General features: G+C 35.1%; 2 protein-coding genes across 3 annotated transcripts; one reads left to right on the plus strand and one right to left on the minus strand.

The window, feature by feature from the left end:
- Window positions 1-1,663: 1,663 nt before the first annotated feature.
- On the plus strand, window positions 1,664-9,105 carry LOC140797825 (uncharacterized). The gene is made up of 4 exons (XM_073151500.1): window positions 1,664-2,432; window positions 2,553-2,603; window positions 2,688-2,760; window positions 8,327-9,105. Exons 1-4 carry the CDS (start codon window positions 1,888-1,890, stop codon window positions 8,486-8,488), a joined length of 831 nt encoding a protein of 276 aa, XP_073007601.1. The 5' UTR covers window positions 1,664-1,887; the 3' UTR covers window positions 8,489-9,105.
- On the minus strand, window positions 8,171-14,554 carry LOC140797826 (uncharacterized). Of its 2 annotated transcripts, XR_012110727.1 has the most exons (3): window positions 13,910-14,554; window positions 8,770-8,875; window positions 8,171-8,589 (listed from the first exon to the last, which is right to left on the minus strand). XR_012110727.1 is itself a non-coding variant. In XM_073151501.1 (2 exons), the coding sequence occupies exon 1, from the start codon at window positions 14,499-14,501 to the stop codon at window positions 13,917-13,919; it is 585 nt and encodes a 194-aa protein (XP_073007602.1). In that variant the 5' UTR covers window positions 14,502-14,553; the 3' UTR covers window positions 8,171-8,875; window positions 13,910-13,916. The 2 variants fall into 2 exon arrangements, 1 of the variants encoding a protein (XP_073007602.1); XM_073151501.1 differs by having other exon boundaries at window positions 8,171-8,875; window positions 13,910-14,553.
- Window positions 14,555-16,357: the final 1,803 nt, after the last annotated feature.

The following is a 16,357-nucleotide window of genomic DNA, read 5'->3' on the forward strand; positions in this document are numbered from 1 at the left end:
CGAGTAGTTAAAAAAAAATTAGAATAAGGCTAGTTTGGTAGAGTTTTTTCTCCCTCTTATTCGCCCCAGACCTGACCGTGAAGTAAATTTCTATTTATTATTACTCAAATAAATATTAATTATTTTGTATTTACTTATATTTTAAAATAAGGATATAAAAATTAACTTTGATATGATGCAAGGTGAAGAAAGAGATGAGAAAGATATATTTTATTTTTTATAAAATTATCATAAGTACTCGTATCAAGCATAAATTAATAATTGAGTTAGTGTATGATATAAAATATAAGTTTAGCGAATAGTATTTGTATTCTAGAACGAAGATATTACGGTGTTTAGCTCTTATTCTAGAATAAAAATATTTTTTTATTATTTAAAAAAATATATTTATTCTAATTATTTTTATGTTTACTTGTATTATGATATAAAGTAAAAAAAAAAAAAAAAAGTGTTTTGCATTATTTATCGGGTTGTTATAAAATACTCTTTGAGGAGTAGCATTCTAAAATTAAAAAAATTATTCTTGAAGTAGACGGGGCTTAATTCTTTTCTCTTCTTTTTTTCACTTTACTAATAAAAATAAAAATAAAAATAAAAAATAGTAATTGAAAAGGCTAAAATTGATAATATGACAGTCACATTATATTTGTTAACAGAAAAAAATATATAATAGATAACAAAGTAAAAATTAACTATAATTCATCCTATATATATATATTGTGTTCACTAGTATAGAAAATGGATGTATCTAAGTTATCACAACTTAAAAAGGACCTATTGGTGTAGATGTTTGTTATCATATAATTAACAAAAATTAACTCTTAATACCCTGAGTAGGTTTTATATTAAAAGAATATCTTCTATTTTATTGGTTATTGGGATTAAATTATTTTACTCCGCTAAAAAAAAAGTGAAAAGACTGAAATACCCCTATACTTATAATAATAATTTGGTATATTATTATTTTTGTTCCTCTATTCTCTTTAAAAAGACTATACAAAGTGGAAATTAACAATTGTTGGAAGTGGAATTATTAAAAAAAAAAGCTTAATATTTTACTCTTTAACTTGATCCAAAAGGTAAAAGATTATGATCTCGACGTATTAATAAAATAAAATAAAATAAATAAATAAATAAATAATTCTAGAAAAAAGATTGGGAGTTAAAAACCGACATAGAGACAGACATACTACTGAAGGATCCGTAAATACCCCAAACTCCCATGGGCTGCCTCGTAATCCGTGCTCCAGTAATCATACGGCGACATGTAATCCCACGTGGCCCCACCTCTCACCATACTTCCCACCACGTAGACCCCCCCCAACAAAATTATAAATAATACCCTAATATTTTAACTATATTATAAATAGGTCCTTCCTTTTATTTCTGGCATTTATAAATTAAGCCCCCTGTGTTGTTAACAAATATCAAGCCACACCCCGTGGATTTTAAATCATATTTTCTTTTTATAAATTTTAAAATAATATTTGAGTTTAAACAACAGTAGTTGTTGTAGTGTGATTTATATAATTTTGAGCAAATATGAGCTCTATTTATAAATAATAAATAATAATAATAATAATAAAAGAAAGTTATTTGTTATTTTCTCAAATAAATAATTACAGCAAAAATATCATCTCCTCCTCACCTCTTCTCCATAACCAACCATTAAAAAGTAATACTTAAGAGGCGAGGAGGTAATCTCACCCTCCCTTACCTTAATCTTCTCCTCCTCCATGAAAGCTTCCTCTCTTTCTCTCTCTCTTTCTCTCTCTCTCACCTTTCTTCCTTCTCCTCCTCCTTCTCTAACCTTTACTACTACTTCTACTACCAACTCATCTTCCTTTGGTGATCAAGAGAGAATCAAGACCATGGTATGAGGCGAGGATGGTGCTTCTCCGGCGAGACTACGACGCCTATGGGCCCTGCTTCGCCGATACCCACCACCTCAGTTTCACCACGAGGAGCTCATCTCTGAGGCCCACTCCAATGGCCCAACACTCTCCTTATCCCCCTAACCAAGAAAACAACGAAGGAGACGAAGAAGGAGAAGAACACCACCAACAAATAAAGATCAATAGTACTAGTAGTAGTAGTAGTAGTAGTAATTATTCTAAAGCTTGGCTACAATTGGGTCTTGGCCCATCTCATCAAACCACTCCGGCTCATGGAGAGAGAAGAGAAGGGATCACCGAGCTCAAGTTGTTCACCGATAGGCCGCCGCCGCTGCAGACGCCGTTGGATTACTCATCGATGATGCCGATGATGGGATACCGGCGAGATATGCCGTGGGCGATTTGGAATCCGAATTTGTTCATCGGTAGCAGCTCGGCGGCGGCGGTGCCGCGGCAATTCGCCGACGTGAGAGTGGTTATACCACCGCCGAGGCCGCAGACCGGGGTTTGGTTTGTTCTCCAGGCTGCACAAATCCAGTGAGTTGCATTTTAATTAGGTTAATTTAGTTTCTTTGAGATCTCTCTCAAAGTGACTTATTTGATTAGTTATTCTAACATTAAATTTTTTTTTTCCTTTTTTTTTTCTTTTTCGCGCAGAGGGAGGAAACCTTTCTTGCCTCAGATACCCAAGAACTACTTGAGGATCAAGTACTTGTGATCTCGCTAAACCTATATATTCTTGCATCATTTTCTCCAATTTTATTTCTTTTAATTCCCCTTCTTTGTTCATAGGGATGGGAGGCTGACAGTTAGGTTGTTGATCAAGTATTTGGTTAATAAGCTGGGACTGGAGGATGAGTCACAGGTACTGATCATTATTACTATTACTCTTTGCTGCTTGTTGTTCTTGATATATATATATATATATATATATATATATATATATATATATACACAAAAGGTTTTGCATGGTAAGATATATACTAAGTTTATGTGATGATGAGAATCCTACAAGCTAGTATAAATGCACCATGGAGTAAAAAACAAAAAAACTATTTGCATGAGTAGTCATCTGTTCTTTCTCATGGTTGGTGAAAGGAGCTTGCGAGCTAAACGGAGTGCTTCAGATGTTGGTTTTCTTTCTTTTGTGTTAATTTCTTTTTTAGGTGAGATGTGATTGTCTGAGTGGCACATCATTGCTAGCTCATCCACCATGACAAAATGCTCACCCAAACATGAGAACTGTTAATTCCTTGGACCTGCTTGGGCAATTAACTGGGTAGATGCTTAGTCATTAACTAGCGGTTTGTTTTGATGTGGTTTTAATAGTTTAAATGGAGAGGCATGAATTAGTTCTGCCGATAAGAATGCTTAGATAATTTGTAGGCTGCTGGTGAAACCCTCACTAGGGCTCATGACCCATCACAGGGAAAGTAACTTTTGATCTCCTAGGCTTGACATGCTATATATGGAAGAGTCAGACCTAGGTGATGAGCATTCTTGTAGGATTCTAAGAAGAACAACAAGAAGAAACCCACATATATATTATATATATAGTGTACATGTAATAGATGCCACTATATATAAAGTTACTGTCCTTGTTGCTGGTGTAGGGTGCCTGGGAGAAACAAAACATGAAAAGCCATTTTGCACCTACCTTTAGCGAAAGTTATGCTCCATCTATAGACATGAAAGCAGTACCTTAGGGTTGGAGTTGCATGGAAAGCCCTCCATCAGTTGAAAAAGATCTCTTCATAATGACTTTTAGATTTTGCTTCCTGGTAAAAACCAATGTACTCATATTTTGGCAGCAAGACTGTGCAGAAGTATAATGACAAGCATTCTTTTGTTTAAGAATTTCATTAGAAAGAAAGCTCATGGGATCTTAGTTTCATGCAATATGGAACCTCTCTTTTTGCTATACCTTAATTTTGTTTTTAGAGCTTTCAGAGGTACTTTAGTTAGAATGAACAATTAATGATGCACATATTGTTGTTGGCTAATGAGTTAGGGAGTTAGAAGAGTACTAATTATTTAGGAGGGCTGATATAGTAATAAAAGAAGACTATAGTGATCAGTCTTCTTAAACTAATTTGTTACGAATGGTTGGAGCATTCAGCATTGTATGCCTAAAGCTTGAAGTTTGATCCTCTCATGTTATGAGCATGAGATATTCCACCAGCTACTACATAGCCAAGGATTGTTTGAACATGACTTCCCTTTTGAAAACTTAATTATTATCAAGTATAGAACAATTGGAAGTTCCCTTTAATTTCTCATTTCACTTAGATTGATATATTAATTCGAAGTTCTCTTTAATTTCTCAAATCAGTTGGGATAAATTAATTGGAATTTTCCTTTAATTCCTCATTTCACTTAGATTAATATATTAATTCGAAGTTCTCTTTAATTTCTCATTCCACTTAGAATATATTAATTGGAAGTTCTATCATTAGTATAGAACAACATCCATTCTGTTTAAATATCATCAAGTAAACTAGGTAGGCGAACATATTACTGGTAGAGTGATTGTTCTCTAGCTGGCACCTATTTAAGAAGAGTTTCCAGTGATGTTAAAAGTATATATCCAGATCTCCTCCTTTTATTTGATAAATAAAAAGTAATTAATATATATCTTCAATTATTGTCATTACTGGAGGATTCATAATTAACAGCTATTGGTTGCCAAAATTTATATGAATTGACCACCACCATTTGTAAATTACATATCTACAAGATTCAGCACTATTGCAGATGCATGTAGACTTTGAAATAGCTACTGATGATTCATCTAGGTTAATAGGTTTGTGCAGTGAACAAGATCTTCTACAAATTATGTACTAGATTTTATAATTTTCTGTCGTTTTTTTTTTCTTCTTCTTATTGTTTACTAGTCCAATTTGGATTTTATATAGTCCTTTTTCTGAAGAGACAAGAAAAGTACATAGCTTTGCTTTAAGAACATAAGAGCTTCTTCCTTAATGTGAGACAAGTGATATATATCTTGTGTAACTATTAAAACGAAAATATGTGTGTGTATTTATGTATGCATTTATATGTTAATGGAGATAAATTAATATACATTACTGAAAGAGAACTAAAGTATATAATATATTTGTATGTAACAGAATTATATATCCTCAACCTACAATAAATAATCAAATGTTTGAGATATTAGTCAATGGCATCTTTCGTAGCTTTTTTTTCCTTACAAAACAAAGCAGAAGAGAAATGGTTCAAGAAGATCTTGGTGCTCTCTATTTTGGCTTATTATACATTATATACTTTTTAATATTTGTAACATTTACTCGTTAATCATGAGTATGCCACATTAACTATCCGAGATCTAATTTAATTATTTTATATTCTCTTTATGATATGTTTGGAAACATGATTTCTAACGTTTGGTCGTTGTCAAATTAATCTCGATCCAGCATGCATTTAAACTGTCCTTCTTAATTTCCATGCACTTATATGCAAGATGTAGGTTAGAGAGTCTTAATTTTAGAGATCATCTACCTCAGCTTATGCGTACTTTGCATGAGAGGTTTCAAATATGGATCAAATAATAACTTAGCTATTTCCAATTGACATTTGGAATTTGTTCTTTGGATCATTTATTCCTTTCCTGCCAATGCAAAGTTGCAAACAATGTAGCTATGTGATCTTCACGAGCTGCTAAAGTGCACTTTATATTAATTAATATAGATTTAATTATATTATCAGCTTAGTATGGAGTTTATGCTTCAATTGTCATTGTTAGACCTTTTCGTATAGCATATATAGTACCCACCAAGAACAATAACTACTATTTATATCATCATGATGAACTGGAAATTAACATGTAGGTTGAGATATAGAGCATATGCTTCGTGTCATCACTAATTCCTTCTTTCGTAATATATTCATGTCATGCAGATGTATTTAATTTAAAATGTCAACTCTATGATTGCTCCTCAATTTTTCTATTGACATATGTGAGCCTTCCTGCTAAAGTTTCTCAAGATTAGTGTACATGGATTATAATACTATATTCTAACACAAGATGCATCCTAAATAATGAACTAATTAAAAGATATATATATAATTTTATAGCAATCAGTGAATAAATAATAAAAGATTCCATGCCTCTCAGTACAGCTTAATGTGATGATGCTTTCAATTATTTAATCCTTTATTTAAGCCGCAAAAAGTACTTAATGAACTTTTTATTTTCCTTTCCTTGTATGCCATTTGATCAAAACTAACATAGAAGGCATCACCTATAGTGGGAGACCATCATCATGTACTTAGACAAAAAAGATGAGATTAATAATTATTATCCTATAGGTGGAATAGAAAAGCCTGCCCCTAGTGTAGCACATTTGACTATGATTAATGGCTAAGTGGCAGAACTATATTCTTGGATAAGTAGAGACTATATATATATATATATATCTATATATATTAGGAGAAGGTTGTAAGTATACGTGGAAAATTTGCATGGGAAAAGGAGGCAATAGTCTGATTGTCATGCTCTCGAGGGGCTTACCTCATCATGCAATGCATATATATATATATACACACACACACCTTTGCACACCTCTTGAAAGCTAAGCCAGACCCTACAGTACTTTGCTAAATTGCTCTAGGATTGTTGGTAGAGAGGACCCATCAAGAATCTCTAGGTAGGACACTCTCACTTTGTAAAAATATGGAGATGGCCTCCATTACCTTATCTCTTTATTCCACAACACACATACATACAAATAGTTTGGTTAAGATGATAGCATCAAATAGATGCAAAGAACAGGCTGATTACTTACCACAATAGTCATGTCCTATTATGAATTGCTCCCTAGATAACTCGTTGATCTAAAAGCTTAAGATGTTAAATGTATATTATACTTTTAACATGCCTGCGAATTTAAGCTGCTAGGTAACAAATTAATAATATATATTATTATCTTTTAACATTATTAAAGACCCAAAAAAAAAAAAAAAAGAGTAAAGAAGTAGTAATCCTTTAGGATGCATATAGGAAGTAAATATACAAAAGGAGGATTAAAGAGGGTACTTGAATATTTGTTAATAAAGAGGAAGGAAAAATAAATAAAACTTTGGAGGAGTAGTCAAAGAAAGGGGTTTTCTAATATTTAAGTGTATACCTCTTAAAATTAATATTTGCCTGCATGTTCCTCAAAACATTATACTTGTAGTCTTATATTCTTTTTTAAATTACTAAGATTTTGATGTATATATGTCAAAAAGTAACCTCAAGATTATCAATGCAAAAAATCATATAATTTTAAAGAGTATAGGCCCAAATATAAAATCTAGAAGGGCGTATACGAAAATAATGAACTTTGAGGGGGTGTACTTATAAAAAAGAAAACCCTAGAAAAAGAAAGAGAACGTGAGGCGGACGGCAGACGTGCATGCTGTTTTGTCGTGACCTGAGGAAAATCGCGCCGATTCCTCGGCGTGCTTCTACGATCCATAACCTCTTTATTTTCTCTCTCATCCCACTTAGACCGAGTTTTTGACCAAACTAGCCCTCCCAAATTTCTTTTTTTACAAGTCTAGTATAATATAATTATAATTATTCTACTAAGTAATTTTTAAATATAAATCATTGACAGATATTTACATTAAAAATTTAAAATCACTCAGAAAATTCGCAAATTACCAGGAATTTTTTTTTTCTGCTTTCTTAATCAGCTATTTATATGAATTTTATTTTTCCAAACTTGGTTAATTTAGAAAAACTCCACTTAGATGTAGTATTTTATTTCCAGTGTAATATTTGAGAATATTATTTAATTCGATGGATTCTCCATGTATGTGACTGAGAATATAAGCAACCTTATCTAGAATTATACAATAGTTTTTGTTGCTTAACCTAGTTGTATTATTTCATTAGTTGGTGGGTACTTCTTAATTTTATGAGTTTAGATCTTTAACAAATATAATTAACCTATCATAAGTGGTAGACACGTCAATGATACATTTGAGATTCGGTTAATATTTGTTAATCAACTTTCTTCTTTATAGTGTAGTTTAAAACTAGCAAGGTGTTCCTTGGGATGGGGTAACCTTAATGTAGTGATAATCATATTATCATTGGGCTAGAGTTAGAATTAGAGAGTAAGATGTACGTAGGCTTTAGTCTGATTCCATTCCATAAATCAAGGTGGAAAGTAACAAATACCCATCAACATAGACAAATCATATTTGATCTCTACTATGTTATCCTCTTATTGATATATCTGTTCTTAAAAGTAAGTTCTCCTATATTTGTAGCTTCATAAGATGTTATTAATCAAAGACAGTAAATTAGATGCCTGTCTTGTAATATATACTTACAATCATAACGCAATTATAAATAATTAAGAAAAAAAAGGAAATTATACAAAGCTTTGAAGTTGCATTTACATGTGTACTAAAACCAGGTAGAGCTCACCTGCAAAGGGCAGCTTCTTCTTCCCTTCTTGACTTTGCAACATGTAAGAGACAGTATATGGAGTTCGACGGAGGCAGTCGCATCGCTACCGGACTCGTCGGCCACCGCAGATCATGTGATGACCTTGCATTATGGTAGGAGTGCATCATAGATTTTCTGAGTAATAGGTCCACTGATCTCTTCACAACTTCTGGCCATGCTTTCTGCTTCATCCTCATCTATTTCACTGAGGGAAACAGCTTGGAAGTACATCTGTAGGATTTGAGATATCACATCAGGAGTGCAGCTTCCAAGCCATTTGGCTTGGTATTTTTGCCTTTTTCCTTCCTAATTCACTAATTCCAATTTCAGCTGTCATTTTTGTAATTCTTCCTTCAATGAGCTTTCAAGACTTATTGCTAATCCTTAGAGTGAAACAACCAAGATACTGACCATTCTATGTTTGAACCTTTGGTAGCTTCAAAACTTGAGCTTATTTTGTGATTTAAGAAGCAGGGGCTGCATCAAAGTCAACAATGGCAGATCAATTTCATTGTCCCTGGAAGACAAAGCACAAACTGGTTAAATGCTTTTATGAGCAACAGCTCCTAACTAATCAAGGGCAGAAAGCAGTAACAAAATGTTGTATTATAATGTGATGTCGATACCGATTAGTCCCAGGTCTGTAAGGGTCTATGTTAAATCAAATACTATCAACTCTTTTTATCATCTCTGAATATATACGAAATATTGATTACTGAACCAAAGAGCTCTAATTAGCTCTGATAAGGAACATGCTTTACTTTCTTCATAGTTCTAGTCTTAAATCAATGAACTTCCATTGTGATGTCACCTATAAATCATGGATGAACTCGTCAGAATTCCACGATTCTTCTGCTCTTAATCAAGTCACCAGTCGACATAGACTATTAGTTAGTTCTACTTTGCAATGCAGCAGACAGTAGCACTGTTCTCATATGAGCAACATGCCTTCTCCATTCAATTATACATATCTATAACCATGAAGTAACAAGAAGAAGCAATAATGCGCATCAATATGGGGCTCATTTCTTTCCCAAAGTGGTTAGAACCACTCTTCAAACTTATGTACATAAATAATTCTCTGGCTTTTTTTATTTGAATCACTTTCAAAGTTGTTAGAACTACTGCATCAAAACCACCAAAACTTTATATATATACTCTTTTCCAAACAACAGGTCTGACTAAAATTAGACTTCAAAATCAATATTTTACTTTAATAATTTTCATCAAACATCTCATAATTTATGCTAAAACTTATACATAAAATTTAAACATGTTATATGAATAAAATTTTATTAGAAATACAATTTGCCAATTACAAAAGAACAAATAAAGCCTTTCACAAATACCTATCTTTGTCACCTTGAGTAAAAAAGTTGCTTCTCTGACTTGAACATGCGATATTAGACTGTGTGACACTAATTCAGATTAGCTCAAATTGGCATCAAAGCATATGGTACTCCTTTTGATGCTGCCCTACTTATATATATATATTGCAAACCAGCAAGCAATCAACAAATAACTCTCCTTGCTTAACCCCCACATGAAAGAAGATTCAATAGAAACTGTACAGACTGAGCTGGAGAACAAAATCTCCAACCTTGAGGCTTGAGCTCTGATGGCTCAATTTTACACTCTAGTTTGGGTGTTGCAGAGAAAAGTTCCATTCAACAAAAAAATCTTTAGGAATTGAAACTTTGGAAAGGAATCTAACCCAAAGACAACTGTGAATTATGTTGTATTTCTCCATCTTTTATACATCCTCTTCATTTATGTAGGAGAGGAATCTAACACAAATTGGGGTATCTTATGCCTCTTTGAACTAAAAATAAATTCAATTTGAACTAGGGGGCCTTCCACTAAAATACAGAAGCTTCCATCCATCATACTAAACTTAAAAAAAAAGACAATAGAGAGAAGAGTTCGTGCACCTGTTAAGTGTGTCTGGATGAGCCAAAACCTTGCTTCTACACCATAACAATTCTTCTATTGTTTTTCAGATAGAAGAAGAGATTGAAGCCCTACTTTGGTACTGTAATTTAAAAGAAATAAAAAGGAATCTAGACAATATTGAAGAGGAAAAGCAACGGTTCTTATCTAGTGCCATCCATGCATCAAAGAAGAACTATTTCTTCTTCAATCTCCAGTTTTTTTAATAGCGATATCATATCATTTGATATTAGACCATTTTGATATACTAAGCTAAACCATTTCTCACAATACACCCATCTGAACTGATATTAACTCTGCAGTCTGCACATTCAAAATTCTCAAGTAACTAAAGAATTTAATGCTTTTCGAAAATCCTGTTTGCTATGAGCCTTCTTCTAGGTTCTTATCCAGTGCTGTTGACTTTATATCCATAGTCCAAATATTAGAGCTGTGTGTTTTATTCTCCATCCGATAAAAGAGACCTAAATGACCCTCAATGTTGGAAGGTTATCATCTGAAAAACTTGTAAGCATTTTGCACACAAAACAGGATCCATAGTAGATGTGTCTACAGCATAATCACGAATAGGAATATAATTCGTTAATAGCTCATTTTCTTAGGGTGGTCAGTCGGTCACTTCCTCAAATGCTCATATAGCACCAATGTATAAGCATAAAAAAAGCCAACAAACTACGGAACTACATAAAAGACATCAATGCAATGATAGAAAGAACTAGCTATGAATATATCATCCTGATCAAGAAAGAAATCTTGCTTACACATGATGCAAATCCAACTTCATGTTCAGAGTCTTCGCAATATACTAAACTGCAATGGAGAGCTTACTGTATCAAGCCATAGTAAAACCTTCTGTTACAATAATTTAACGTCCTGAGTACAGGAATACAATGTCCCAATACAAGTATAAAGTCTGACAATCTTCCAGCTTCAACCCACCATCCTTCAGAGTGTCCCATTCAAATGGTACTAATATATCTGATTATACAGGAAGAAAAATGTAAACTCTTGATTAAAGTGTGTCCTAGGCTAGCTTGATCTCTCATGGGTAGGTCAAGCTCACAAACCTAACATTCTGGATCATTTGACTCCTCTAAGATGATTTTACGCTGATCAACTCAATTCTAGGCAAGGCAAGCTCAATGCAAGATTCTTCTGAGTCTTCAAGAACATATGCACAACTTTGTAAATTCTAGCTTATGACTTGATCCTACATAATAAACTTCAACTCTTGGAGTCTCTTGAAGAAAGTAATATAATTCAATAATTCTTTAATATAGAGCTCATCTGCTATAAGAAATAAGAGTTGAATCATTCATAGAGGCTCAGACGAATGAGGCAAATCTTAGGCGTTCTGATATCTAAGTCAGAACTGAGCCCGAGTTAAAAATTAGTCAGTTACGCAGTTCCAAGAAAATAATCATAAAATATTCATACGACATCTAAATAGTATAAAGCTAAAAGGATTAAATCAGTGATGTCATGACCTACGGTTTTTGCATTCAGACTTCCTTTAGATCCGGAATTTATCTGGGGCATAACAGAGTTATAATATGAGGGAGATATGGTGGCTAGTTTATATACGTTTAATTATTTGTTTCTTATTCGATTTTAGGACTCTTTGTTTTATTTCCAATAAATAGATTCGTATGGCTTATATCTTAGGCATGCTTATGAATTGAATTTATCTTCCTTAATTTCTTTGGACCTCTCTCTCTAGCTCTCACTTTATCTTCTAAGAAATCTTTTTCTACCTTTGTCCCCTCCTCTTAGCAGCTTTCCATCACTGTGACGGTACTCTTTCTCACCGTGCGCAATCATACCAAAGACATTATCCACATTCCACCATCATCCACAATAACCCTATCCCAAATCTATCTATCATCTATCGTATCTAAACCTTGATCATCCTATCATTAAGCTACGCATTTCCATGACCACCCCATGAGCCCCTAACAATCTCGAAAAAATCGTGCACCCACCCCCCCAATCCGACCTCAGTGCGCACCGCCTCCAGACAGCAACAAAGGTCCTTCATTGCTGTCTAAGGCCGAGTTGATTGCAATCTTTGGCAGAGCCACATCAGTTGGGTACCAAAGCCAATTAGATCACCTCAATTGGTATCAAAATTAGTTGGATCGCATCACATTGTCTGATAGCACTATTGATGAGAGGATGGGATTTGGTGAAAGGGGTTGGAGATGAGTTGCAATTGTGGAAGAGATATTGGAGATCCAGAAGGATTAATGTTAGGGCTTTTCTAATCAAGTTTCCTAACCCTCACACCATGGAGGAGGTTACAAATAAGAATTGAATCGTTCATAGAGGCCTGAATGAATAAGGCAAATCTAAGGCATTTTAGACAAAGAGCTTTTGTTAAGCCTTTTTCCCATATGATAAATATCAAGGGTATTCTGTTATATTCCTTGCTGTGGATAAGGAAAAGATCCCGTGGAGAACCTTTCTCTTGATAAAGGGAAAACCTTTGCTGCGGTAGAAAAGGGGAAAGCTTCAGCAGGGAAAGATGATGCTACGAAAAAGGTAGTTTTGGAAAATTTAGCTTTAGTTAATAAGGGGAAAAAGGTAGAGTATAGAGAGGATTATACAAATGTGGAGGAGAAAACTGGAAAGGATTTCTTGGCGGCGGAAATGAAATAGAGGGGGAAGTCTATTTCGGTGGAGCAGGGGATTCGGGAGATGATGATGGCCGATAAGGAGAGGATTAGGATGGAGGCTGATTTGACGGAGAGAAACAAATAGAGATAGACCATCAGTAGGACGATGCTGAGGTTAGTTGGCAATTGGCTATTCTATCTGATGATGAAGCCTTGGAGGTGGAACCTCTGAGGATTATGAAGGTTAATACTGGGAAGAATACAAAGAAGAAAGCTGCCGGACAACCGGTGTGGCATAGTGTCAGGAATCTGTTGAAACAAGGAGAGCAGAGCCAATGTACTTAGGCATCCATGTGGACTAGAAGTAATGTGGTCCCACAAATAAGTTTGAAACTCACTTACTTGGGTACAATATTTTGTGAGAAGATTTAAAAAAGTCAAAAATTGTCATTTGCCATACACATCATCCGTATCTTTTATTTTTCGATCTTTTTTCTATTATCCGTTGTCATAGATAGTTATAAAGATGTCATATATTGAATCATAGCAAGTCAAAAATGGATGGTAAATACAGACACTAACACAAAAAAGAGTGCCAACTTTTGAATCATATCCATCAATCCGTAATAGTATCTCTTAGCCATTTTCTGGTTAAGTATACCAACTTTTAAAATTTCACAAGATAGAAGGCAGTCTCAAAGCTAAAAAATTAGATATGAAGGAGAACTGTTATATTCAATTATAACTGCAACTTCTACAATTTCACAGCTCAGTATGTTCACATAATCCACTTTTTAACTTTTATCAGTACAACTTCCCTCAGAAGATCTCAAGAAGCCAAACCCTCCCACAAGACTTTCTATCATCAAGAAAATAAAAAACTTTTACCTAAAATTTACAGCATGTACATACCATCCTATTTAATTAACAAGTAATGACATTACCAAATCGAACAAGAAGAGGAAATTTTAACCCAAAGATCGAACCTTTCGTTCACGAGATGCTTCTCCTCAGCTTTTGGATGGCGCAGTACATCTTTCTCCTGGACCCGACCGCATTAATCCCCATATCCTTCAAATCCTCTATGGTAAGAAAAGGGAGCACCTCATCATCCACCTCATGGATCTCAAATACGGGCGCATACCGCGCCAACCCTAACTTCTCCAGCCACAAACGAACCCCGCCGTCCCCGACCCGATCGTTCCAATCCCCACCCTCGGATCCCGACAGCAGATCCCTTTCGACAGCGCTGGGGCTCCCCGAAACCCCAACTCTAAATCTAGCCTCGTGGTCGTCGCCCCCGCAATTCGGCTTCGAGTCGGCGCCGGAGGTGAGCTCTTCTGGCTTGGCCGGCCGGTACGACCTCGGGCGTCGAGAAGCTGCGACGGTGGCGCCACCGGAGGATACTTTTGGGGGTTTCATACGGCGGAGAGAGGGGTCCGAGCCGAGGTCGCCGAGGCGGACGCTGGGGCGGCGCTGGCGCTTCGTGACCGGGATAGTAGTAGCGGCGGTGGGCAGGGTGTTGGTTGTGGTAGCGCCGCCGTTGGTCGCCGTCTCAGGCGGCCGGCGGTCCTCCATGAGAGGGAAGGTGGGAGAATCTTGGGCGTGAGATTAGTAGTCCTCCAAAGCTGTGGTTTGGATTTTGGAGGGTAAGGAAATGGGGATGGATATGGGTTTCAGTAGAAGACCCGAATCCGATAAGTTGATGAATAAGCTATTCAAACAATAGATTATACCAATTCATAAATAAATAGGGTATATATATACCATTTAGCATGAAGGAGAGGAGAGATTGGGGTTTTAGGTATTGATTCATCTGGACAAAGATCAATTGAGCAAAAACAAATCAATATCTATTTCATGAATAAATCATATCCCATTTGGTCGTGCTCAAACCTCGGATAAAACAATTTGCATTGAAATCTTGTCAACTTGGGTCTTTCTTCTCTTCTATATTTTTCTTTTTTTCTCTCTTTTTGCCTTTTTCTCCTCCAATGTTAATGGTAGATCTAACGTTGTCTTAAGCTTCCCTCGTTTTCTCTTGACGCTCCTTAACTACTCGTTGATTAAGTTGTGAGCTATGGCGCGATGGCGTGAGGAGCACCCTTCTTTTATATCTCCCCTCTTGGTCTGCCTCTAATTTGTCGATATAGCTTAGGGCCAGGGTGGAGTCAGAGCTCCTCCCCTAATGTTTCTCTTGATAGCACCAAAGGACTTGGCTATCTCGAGTCATGTAGTGTTCGTGGGTGGTGATGAGATTTTTGTGGTTACTCTCTTTGCTAGAAGAGGTGAGCCTTCCTTCACTCACCCGCCATCTAGTCGTTATCTTATTTTGTTTTTATCCTTTTTATTTTTCTATATGAACTAAAGATGCTATACTACTTCAAGGTCTAAGGCAATCATGATGAAGCTATAATTATTTGATCATTTGTGCTTGCCTGTTTATCTGGGTGATGTTTATTTATATCTTGTATGTTTTCTGGGACTAATGCTTCCTTTTTATTTATTGTGTTTATAGTGGGGCTATTTTAAAAGTAATTATTGGGCTGGACTAGCTCATTACTACCCACCAGCCTAAGAGAGCGGGCTTAAACTAGGCGGGCCAAGCCGGGTTTAACAGGCTATTCATTATTATTTTAAAGGATAAACGGTAGAAATAAAAATTGGCCATATTTTTTTTTTTAATTTTCAAAATAGGACTAACTATTTTTAGAAATCTTTTGTCTTTTAGGCATATTTTAGAATATATGTAGCCTATTTCCTAGCCTGCTAGTGTATTAAAAAAGATTATACATTTACTATTGGGCTCATGGCCTGGGCTTATCGGTCGGGCATTTGGGTCGGGCCGTAGGAACAAAAGCCTGGCTCATTGGCAATTCAGGCGTGGTCCGAGCTAGTCGGGACTGACTTAGCTCGGTTAAAACTAAGCGAGTTGGGCCAATTGATCATCTCTAGGCTATTTCAATATATCTCCCATTTTCATATATGTATCAAATTTCTAAAATCTATTTCAAAGAAATGGAATTATATGCTTATGGTTTTTCTCCATTTAAAAAAAAATTCACAATGACTCACCTTTGTGTTAAAGATCAACTACTATACATGACACTAGAAAGAAAGAAAGAAATAAATATATATCAATGTCCATGTAGACATGATGATCAAAAGCATTATGAACAACCCAAATGTAAATTAAGATTATATTAGGTTCTTTCTACCTATCCAGACAGATATATATGTATAAGCATATGTTATAACATCAGAGATCTAATTTCAATCTTATTCCTTTCCAAGAGGGAAATTTTTCATTATGCTTAACTTTTTTTTATTACTGATGACTTGGAGACTCAACAATAAGATGAATGGAAATGAACTACAGCTTGAAATTAGTAGTTAAAATGAGGATTTCTAGATGTGAATCTTAGTAGTATTAA

The sequence above is a fragment of the Typha latifolia genome, chromosome 11, assembly GCF_019914945.1.
Source record: "Typha latifolia isolate L0001 chromosome 11, TyphaL0001v2, whole genome shotgun sequence".
Classification (NCBI taxonomy): Eukaryota; Viridiplantae; Streptophyta; class Magnoliopsida; order Poales; family Typhaceae; genus Typha; species Typha latifolia.